Here is a 10526-nt window from a genome sequence, read left to right as displayed (position 1 = left end):
AAGTGAAACAGTGCCAGAGTCTCTCCTGGGGAGATAATAGGTGGAGGTGCTAGAGGTCTTGCACGTCTGGGGACAGGTCTGTTTTTTCCCCAGTTCCAACAGCCCTTTTCCAGAGGGCAAATGAGAATGGAGCACAGCGTTATTCCTGGAGGGAGCTCCTTGGCCAGCGTGGGTAAGCGGTATGGTGCTCCAGTCAGCTGAGGTGGCTGAGCCCTGTGGAGCTGCTCACACACCACCACATCTCCCTGGGATCTCCTGTGGCATGGAGCTGCTCTCAATTTCTGTGGATCACCCCGCGTTATCCCAGCTCGCTGTGGAGAGGATCAGTTTGGTCAGTACCAGGGTGCGTATCCCTTCTCTTTCCTTGCCCATGGGCTCACATCTTACGTTTCTCCTTCCCTGGCTCCCTCCACTGCACAGCTCACCCCTTTGATCATTGCTGCTGTTCCGCTCCGGCCACAGAGCCCCCAATCTCTGGAAAATAGGGTCCCCTCCTCTCCCTCCCACCCTCTGAATAGACTGTGATGGGCTGAGCTCCTGAGCAAGACAATGATTGATTAAATATTCCCCTGAGAGGGTGTGATGCACAGTCTGAGCCCCACTGTGTGATCAGCTCAGCAAACCCATGGGAAGATGCAATCCCTGCAGTTTATAGCCTGTGAAATAACCATGCACAAGGGAGCAAAACTCTGGCCAAACTCAGATCAAAGAAAGACGAGATCTATTTCCGAAGTCCCAACGTGCCTGTTCACTGCAATCATGTTTCAATCTCTGGCTCCTGTGGGCTGCACAGACCCGAGTTTGGCAGTTCCTGGGTGACTTCAAACAATAGCTGTTTCTAATGTTTTAAACATATCACTGAGCTGCCTTGAGCCTGCTGTGGGGAAATGTGGCTGATGTGAACTCTTACTGCACCATATAGCCTCCCTCACTGTAACCATGATGGCTTGGAGTGAGGAAATGTGGGCTTCAGGGGGCTAGAGCAGAGCTCAGCCACACACCAGGCACTGCTCAACCACAGCCACCTTCCAGCAGCGCCAGGTCAGGGCTTGAGCAGGGCAGAAACAGCAGCACAACCCAAAGCTGCCGTATCCACAACAGAAAGTGACAACACCTCGGTGAGACCCAGGGAAGGTTATCATTCCTACTTGGCTGGAAATTCACCTAGAAGAATGGAAAGTAAAAACATACCTTGTTATCAACCAAAATGGCACATTTACACAGATTTCCGTGTCTCTGATGGTTAGTGATTCCTTGGTGCTGGAGAAACAGCTGCCACTTGTCTGATTTATGGAGTTAAGCAGAGCTTTCCAGAGCTAAAAGTAGGCCAGCACCTGGCTTCTGTGGGTAGAGAGATTGTTTTAGTAGCTATGGGCTGCAAAGACTTGCTCTGTCCTTGTATTAGGCACAGGAAAGGGATGGGCCATGTTTTCAGTCCAGGACTGACTTTGGAGACACTGTAATACCCTGCTATGAATGTCTCACCTAATTCTGCTGTTTTATGCATTTCAGTGATTTGGAAAAACCCCTTGTTGAAAGACAAGATGAATAGAAGTACAGAGTTAGCACAGACGAGTGTGACCTCAGAACCAGTCTCTCCAACAAACAGTGCAGGGGAGGAAAAGATGGAGGTTGCTTCTGAGCTGAGCAGCCCAAGTTTGCATAGCATGGACAGTGGGTTCTTCGAAAGAGGTATTAAAACAATGTTAAGTATCCGGAAATCAAAACAAAGTCTGAACAAAGAAAAAGAAAAGGAAGGTACTGGCACTTGGAAAGGAAAACGATTTCTGTTGCGACGCTCCAAGAGCTATGAGAACAAAACCACGATCTGCAATAGCGTGCAGGAGATTAGTGAGAAGATAGAAGCACAGCCCATTCAAGGAAAACCTCTTTCAGGTAAGAAACAAAACCGTCAGTGTAATATATGTAACCTTCAAGTAGTTCACTTAGCAAATCTTGGGCCCAACAGAGGTGCTAAAGAACAAGCATCTCATTGTGGGGCAGAGACAGCTCATTGGGGTGTTACATGGCCCAGCCTGGGCAGGTCACCTGCCACTGCACATGCTGTTCTGTGGCCTCCACTGCGTTAGTTTAAGCATATCAATAACCTAACTGTCAACCTGTTGGCTCGCGTATCAGTGCACATATTGCACACCATACGTATCAGTCACCAATGTGTGGAGCACAGTTTGGGAGCTGCTGGTCTGACAATATCTAGAAGTGCAATATGGGCTCTTCCTGTACTATTGCCTGCATTGCACTTCCAGGCAATTTCTGCTCTTCAGCTCTCAGACTGATAGTCTGTAGTATGTACTCTGTGCATTGCTGCAAGGTCTTGATGGGGAAAAAGGTGGTTTGGATGTGATCTGGTTCGGCAGCTCCACCTTGGTTCAGAATCCTAGAGACTGCCTTGCAAAGAGACCTCCACAGGTACTTTGCTCTCTTACACCGACTTTCCATCTATTTTTCTTACACCACCGGTGCTGCAAGTATTTGTGTGATTTGTTTTCCTCCAGCTGGCTACTCCCATGTGTTTTGTCAGCATTATATAGATAGGTCTTTGTCAAATTATAATAATGACCTTCAGCGTAGCTCTCACTTTTCTCCAAGTGTGGGTAAACTGCAATGACTTTGATCTTGGTTTAGGCACCGCTCTCCTCTACCTTCTTAAGGCAGAAGCACTACAATACATTCACCAGGAGGTAGACTGAGGTGCGTCAACATGCTTGACCTTTCCTCAGCCTAAATTTCTAGAAAGAAATTCTTGGTCTACTGCATAGGATGTCATGGGGATCAGATAGAGGGACTGGCATTGTCTCACTGCTGTAATGTGCTCTACTGTGCCATAAAGTTATTTACTGCTTTGCACTGATAGATTGTGAGGTTGGTAAGCTGGATCTGAGCCCATCTCATAAACTTTGCTAGTCTGTTCTCAAAGGGTCATAGATGAGGAGTGACAGGAAACGTTACCATAAGCCCTTTTCATCTTCTTCAATAAACAAGCTGAAGAATTGCATGAATAAGGCCCATACTGTGCCCAATAATTCGCATTTGGCCTAGACTAGAGCAGCTCTGTCAGAAACACATCCCATCCTGAGATAAATATGGCAAGTAATGGAGACTCCACCATGTGCACCATTAAGCTGCATAATGGTTAATTGCCTTTCAATTGTCTTCCTTCAACTACCAGCTGGCTGGTCTTGTATTGCTAAATTAAAGATACATTTAGCACCCAATATCACCTCCCTGAATAATTATCCTAGATGGTAATTAAATGGTGTTTTTTCACTTTGATAAACAGAACAGAATGTATTCCTTTAGTCTCTCACTGCAAGTACTTGTGCAAACACAGGTTTTATATTAATTTATCTAGAAGAGACAAAGTTAATTGCCACAGTCTCCCTCCCCTCTGAGCTCAGAAGCAACTGTAGCTCCATATAGGCGTTCAAAGCCCTATGTCTTCTATGCTAAATCCATAGTTGGGTTATTTGGCATATTTCTGTCTTCATACAGATATTTTATGCTGCATAGATTATTTGATGCATATGGTATAAAATCTCTTTGCAGACAAGCCCAAGGGTATCAATTATGGGCTACAAACCAGTCCTTCATATCTTTTTTGAGTGATCTCCATTTTTTCCATGTCATCTTACATCTCTGAGTCCCAGAAGCAGTGGCCACACATGCCTAAATAATACCCTTTCCCTTTTCCTCTTTAGTACTTGCTTTATGTCCAGTATCACAGTGGGATCTCCTATTCAGAGCATCTGTTGTGATGCTGGAGATGGTGAGATCTTCCCATGGCCTCTCAAAATCTAGTAGTTCTCTTGGATCTTCTCAACACATGGCAAATACTTCTTATATTAGTGGCAAATAGGCAGTCATCACCACTTGGAAAAAAATGCCCCTGGTGAGAGGTAGTACTTTGCATCTGACTGTAGGTTTATACACAGGTAGTTCACCACCAGGTCACCCAACCCTGAAACACCCCAGGTGGGTGGACTTCACATATTTTGGTGTTTATCATTTCTTCCTGCTGGGACCCTGGAACCACCATCCCAGAGACTCTCCTCATTCCCCAGCCAAAGGGTTAGTGCAGACTGCAATAACTGAGGAGCTGAGAAGCTGTGGCTTCTGGTCCTCCAGAAGTCCCTCTTTTTGCTTGAGAGTAGGCTGAGGCATTCACAGAACATCTGTAGGTCTGGAACAGGTAAGAGACATCTTTAAGAGGCCATTAGTAGGCACAGGCTTGGAAGGGGTGGCAGGCCATGGATAGGCTAGTCTCTGGCTTGCTACCTTGGTCCCTGCATCTCAAAGAGTTCTCATAACGCAAATCACCAGGAACAACCTCTTCAGTTTGCACTGGAATTTTGCTCAGCCCTCAGAAATGCAGGAGCCAGTTTAGCCGTGATATTAGTTGTGTAAGTGTCTTAGGAAAACTTGATAATGCAAAAAATCAGGACAGGAGGGGAGTCCAGGTTTTGCCCAAGGTTATATCTGAACTGGGAATGTTCCCAAAAATGTATTGACAGTGTACCCAAGTCAGTATCCCACTCCCCTAGGGTCTTGATATCTCTGGAGGACATGCTGGGGGTATGCTGGGGACAGACACGACCATCTAGGGTTTGACCAGGAGCTCAGAAGGCTCAAAGGGGTCTGCCCTGCTGTGCTCCCTCCAGCCAGACCCTAGTCACTCTCTCTGCCTTCTCAACCAACATGCTAAAGCACCTTTTCAGCCAGAGATGCCAGAGCTGGGCTGCACTGCCAGGGCCAGCTCAGCAGCAGAGCTGTGCTGAGCACCCTGATATGCTAGGAAACAAGGGCATCTGTACTAAAGGGAATTATGCTGGTAGAGTATATCCCAAACTGTCTCTGCTGCCAGTCCCACTTCAGCTCCACATTAACAGACAGGCAGAGCCAAAGGTGGTTTTATGCAGCTTGAGACCCCAGTGTCCCTCTCTGCAGTCTTGTTAGCCATTGCTTGAGGTTTGCCTGCAGGCCTATAATAATTTTATTTTATATTTCCTACCTCCGAAACCAGCAGTTTAGAGATGTGAGTCAATTTGCAGTAATCGCATTTCCACTGCTTTGTCTCCTGTGTCAAACAGGAACTGGACATTCAGGGAGCTCAGTTTAGGGGCACTGCTGGGACCTGGCTACTCAGAGCAGCCCTGTAGCCTCCCTGAGGCATCTTGTCCTTTTACCAACCTGTCAATCACCTAATGCCTGCTTTGTCCCAACCCCTACCCCCTTCTTTCTGCAGTAATGGAAATCAATGAACTTATTCAGAAAAGGCAACTTTTGGAAGCATTTGCAAGCATCAAGTACTTGGAAGATGAGACTATCACTGAACGGGATGCTGAGAAATACAAAGATAACCCCCAGGAGTTTGTACGGAAATCCAAGGATGTAGATATGCTTTATAACTCCATCACAAATGTGATCCAGGCCATCGTGGTGGGAACACTGGAGCATCCCACTGTAGAAGAAACCATGCTGACCTCCCTGGTGACTTTAATTGCCTATGAAGAGGCAGCTCATCCTAATACAGGCAATGCTGGTGGTCCTGGGTCAGACTTGCTCGGCATGCCCAGAAGGTGGAGGGAGGCATGGAGGGAAGCTATCAATGAGAGTGCTAGAAAAAGGGTCCTGAGGGTACCCATGGCACTGAAGGAAGAAGAGAGTTCTTGGCTTGATCTTCACTTGGATTTCCTCCAGAAACACCTGGGTGAAGACTTACTGAAAATCAAGCTATCAGTAAAAAAGTGCTATCCAGAGGAGTACCACGTGTGTGACATGTATGTGGAGGCTTTTCACAAGGCCATTGCCTCACACTTGCAAGATCTCTCCCAGAGACCCCTGGAATTCAATGAGCTCTACACCTTGCTCAACTGGGTGGCCAACACCTACTGCAGGTAAGCTGCTGCACTTGCCACACTGCCTCAGCCTCCTCCAGAACATGGCAAGGCCACAGGGTACTTGAAGAGCACTGAGCTATTTTCAGCTTTTTAAGCAATGGGGAGAGACACAGTCACTTCTACAGTAGAGCCAGATAGCTAATCTATTAATAGGTGAGGACAAAGGTTTGTGGATAAAGCACTTGCTGCTTTTTTACTCTGTTTTCCCCTCCCTCTCCCACTTGCTGTTCTCACATAGAATAATAGAATTGTTTAGGTTGGGAAAGACCTTTAAGATCATTGAGTCCAACTGCTAACCCAAGGCTTCCAAATCCACCACTAAACCATGTTCCTAAGTGCCACATTGACACACGTCTTTTCAATACCTCCAGGGATGGTGACTTCACCACTTCTCTGGGCAACCTGTTCCAGTGCTTGACAACCCTTTTGGTGGAGAAATTTTTCCTCATATCCAATCTAAACCTCCCCTGGCGCAGCTTGAGGCCGTTTCCAGGAAGCTCCTCCTTGCAGCTCTGATAAACCTACTCCCTTTCTGCAAATATTTTGCAAGGTCCTGCAGCTGCTTGGTGACTTTTCCAGGTGCAGGGAGGGACCTGTGGCGGACCCCTGCCTTCTTCCTGTTTAATTAAAACTCTGATGCATTTGGAAACAGGCCATGTTACCCCCAATGCTCAGAGGTCAGAGTCATCTTGAGGAGGTGCCAAGACATCACCCTGTGGAACTGGCCACATTAGAACAAAGGCTCTGGTTCAGACATGTCTGCTTGTTGAATAGGAGGTCCATAGGTTTTAGGACCTTTTAAAGCTCCCTGCAATTCAAGGGTGACTAAAGTATTCTAGGAGGTGTATGGACATATCAAATACCATCCTCAGGGCACCCTGGATGTTGGAGTAAAGGCAGGAATTCTTTGCAACAGCAGTAAAAACTGTGCTGCTGGACATTTGCCTCCTTTTGCAGCCAGAGGAGACATCTAAGATAGGCACCTGTAGAAGGGCCAGGCACTGTCAGTGTCCTCAGCTGTTCACTCACCTAGACCACAGCCCATCACTCCAGCTCCAAAGAACTACCAGACTAAACCCAACGGATATACACAGTGGGGTAGGAAGGAGAAGAGAGGCAACATCCACAGGAGATGGGTCTGGTAATAAGCATGTAAAAACAGCTACATCAAAGCAAAATCATTTTAGCCCTGGTAGCTGGTCTGCAGGCCTGAAACAGATGACCACGGATGGGACAGCACAAATCAACTGGCACCCATCAAACAAACAAAAGAGGGAGGGAAGGCAAAAGTACCAATCCTGAGTCAAATAGTGAGCAAAAATGGACAGGGAGAAGGATGGTGGAGCAGGGCAAGCTGCAGCAACACTTGCCCAGAGCTCTCCTAGCCTGGGGTAGCTTTTGGGTCAGGAGCATTTGCGCTGCAGATGGTCTTTGTTTTGAACAGCCGTCAACAGATTTCTTCTGTGAACTTGTCAGTTGCTCCTAAAACCCCATTTGTGGTGTGGTGACTGCGATGATGTGTGTGACCCCCTCAGCATCATAGCACTGACTGACAAGTGTTATGGCAGGACTGCTGTGGGAATTGACACTCCAGTGCATTGCCCTTCTCCCTCTTTTGTCCCCTGCCAAATCTCGTCTGGAGGGAAATTCCTGCATATCCCCAGCCCCCAGGACCTGTACTGCACCCCAACATTGCAGGAGAGGGGGGAATAAACTAGCTTAGGCAGCCAGATTCTGCACCAAAGAAAAGTGCCCCTATTGTATTTCTCTACCTTGCTGTGGAAGAGCTTATTGAGAGCCTGCAGCTGTTTAAGGCACTGCTTGCAATCACCTTGCTGGGTTGGGCTGTTTCCATTTAATTTTCCCACTCTAAAAGAACTTCATCCCCTCTTGGGACCCATCCCCAAAAATAAGAAATTGTCTGATGCAAACTCATTATCGATGCTACAATTCAAACATATAGAAAAAAAAAGAAACTGGGGAATAAGCTCCTCAAGTATACATTTGAACCAGTCCTTTCAGTCACGGTGGAGAATTTGTATTCATATCCGTGGTGTCCTTCTGTTTTGTAGGACATTGCAGCTGTGTTCCCTGTTAACCAGCTTACTGCTTGTAACTCAGGTCTCACATTCATCAAGTACATGAATATTTTCTTCTTCCTCCTCTCCACCTTCATCACCCTGAAAGATACAATGCTTCCACGGTCCATGGCAGATTGCAAGGGTAGCACATTCAATTGTACAGGCTAATATCAGGTTTCTCACCCCAGAGGGAGAAGCACAAGCACTCCCTCCCTTTCCCTGCCTCCCCATTAATCAGCTGGCCTGATTACATGGGCGATGCAGAGGAAAGTGAGTGGTAAAGTCATGTGTCAGCTGAGCGACTTTGGTGTCAGGCTCTGTAGCTGCATGTCCACCAACTGCTTCCATCTGTGGAGGAACCATGATGCTGCCTTGGCCCATATTCCAGGCATGGGAGTGCCTTCCAGAGGCTGACCTCTGCAGAGCAGGACTTGCTCTACCACTTCCCATTGCTAGGGATAATGCACAGGGGAAAATAACAGCCTGACAGAAGCCGTGATGTGACACTGGAGAGGAGCCAGGGAGATCGGCTAACTCCAAAGCAGCACACTGCCACAGGAATTACCCTGAAAGGCATTTTGCAAGCTCGTAGGCAAATGAATCAGCTTCAGATTGTTTATTTTAAAAAGTAAATTCGTATGGCACTTTTCATGTCCAAACAACTCAGAAGTCTCATGATTTCTAAGGTGGGTTGGAACCTTAGATCATTTTGGTTTTGAATAATTAGGATTTTGAATAGCGAGGAAAGATTTTCTTGTTAAAGCTTGAAAACAAGCATCACAATTTTAGCTTTAAGTGTATTTCTCACAGCTTAATAATTATGTAGCTCATGCCACATGAATATTCCATCAGTTTACTCACATTCTGAGGCCACATAATTTGTTCTTTTGAATCTTTCCAGTGAACTCTTTCTGGGTAACCCTGATCTCAAACCAGAAGTTAAGATAGAAAACCTGTCCCTGCTGTTAACACCAGATGTTTGGGATAAACTGAAAAATGACTACATCACTTCTGCAAAGGTGAGAGTGTTGACCTTGTCCTCACATGCCCCCAGAGAAGGTGTGGGAGCCCCAACCTCTCATCAAAGGTCTTGGATGGCTGCATCATGGTTTCTAGCTCCACCAGGTGCCGAGTCCTGCCAGGACCATGCAGAATGGCCTTTAGTCAAAAGCAAAGAAGTCCTGAACACCAATTCGAGGAGCAAAGCAGGCGATGGGCCTGAACCTGGATAATCACAGTGCCAAAGGGACTGTGCCAGACCCATACAGAGGCTTACCAAAAGGTCATAGCTGGTCTTCATCAGATTGAATGCACTGCAAAGCCAGATGTAAAGGCATTTTAGCTGCTACTTTCACAGCATATGATCTCCTCCAGCACATTTGAGGTTTGCTATAGGGAGACAACTTTGGGCATGGCCCTGCCAGAGGACCTCCCCATGGTTCAGCTCCTCCTAGGAAGCCCCTTCTTCAGTTGCCTTTCTGCCATCCTTGGCCGGGACCCTATGTAAGACTATGTGCTTTCCTGGCTCTTTGCTGGGCTCAGACATTTTCTTGCAAACCATTTCTGAAACAGGGCATTGCTCAAGGTGAGCTCAAGGTACCCAGCTTATTCAGCAATTAGTATTGCTCCATCATGCTGGTGAAGGATCATTTTGTTTTACTGGCAACAAGACTGATTTATCAGCCAGCACTGAACAGTGTTGCCACTTACTCGAGTGGCTGTGCTGACAGAAAGGACCGGTTTGATCTTTAATCCTGACCTTGTGCATTAAATTTGCAGGAGAACTTTGCAATCAAGCAGTCAAGCAGCTGACAAAACATTTCTCTGCCAGGAGAACTATTCTCCCTTGATTTGTACCTTGCCCCCACACAGCACAGCTCCTGATTTTTCCTGAGATCCTGTGTAGACCTATAGGGTCTGGAGCAAGACCTTTGACACTGCACCACACACATGAGCCTTACACACATGCCAAGAGAGCAAAATGCAGTGAGGCACTTTGCTCATGCTTGCTTCATTATCCTGAGCTGAATGTTTCCTTCCTATGTTAAACATTTAGGGAAAAATAAAAAACTATTTTGGAAACATCCTGAGACTGGAGGTCACGGACAAGTGGGAGAAGGAAGTTCACCCAGAAGTGAAGGAAAATCTCTACCAGTCCTCGGTCTCCTTAGATATTCAAACGGTATTTAATGAGCTGGGGCAAAGTGCGGGGGGCTCTGTGGCTCCAGGGAAACAGGATCATTACCTTCTGGGGTGGAGGTACTGCCTCCTGTGATAATTTATGTTAGTCACGCACTGGCAGAATACATTAGAGCAGAAAATGCCATTTATTACAACTTTTAGCTCTCCTGCTTGCCTTCTAGCTGCAAATTAAACCTGCTGTCAATTGTGTCAGCAACATAATAGGCAACTGATTTTAAAGCTCTTAAATCTCTTTGATTAGAAAGAAGAAAGAGAAAGGAAAAAAGAGGTGGAAAGAAAAGGTTTGTTAGAAAAACCCCTTGGCTGAAAGAACGTCTTTGTCCCA

At 46.6% G+C, this 10526-nt stretch overlaps 1 protein-coding gene across 1 annotated transcript in view; it reads left to right on the top strand.

The window, feature by feature from the left end:
• Positions 1–1544: 1544 nt before the first annotated feature.
• The window catches only part of EXOC3L4 (exocyst complex component 3-like 4), a 20190-nt gene continuing 11208 nt past the window's right edge, over positions 1545–10526 (top strand). Inside the window, exons 1-4 of the mRNA XM_010024272.1 lie at positions 1545–1896; positions 5264–5915; positions 8901–9018; positions 10056–10181. Of these exons, the coding sequence (XP_010022574.1) occupies positions 1545–1896; positions 5264–5915; positions 8901–9018; positions 10056–10181 (1248 nt within the window). The remainder of the gene's footprint in view (positions 1897–5263; positions 5916–8900; positions 9019–10055; positions 10182–10526) is intronic.

This window comes from Nestor notabilis, unplaced genomic scaffold, assembly GCF_000696875.1.
Source record: "Nestor notabilis isolate BGI_N333 unplaced genomic scaffold, ASM69687v1 scaffold26041, whole genome shotgun sequence".
NCBI lineage: Eukaryota > Metazoa > Chordata > Aves > Psittaciformes > Psittacidae > Nestor > Nestor notabilis.
Note: the sequence above shows the minus strand (reverse complement) of the source record. Positions and strands in the feature narration are given on the sequence as shown.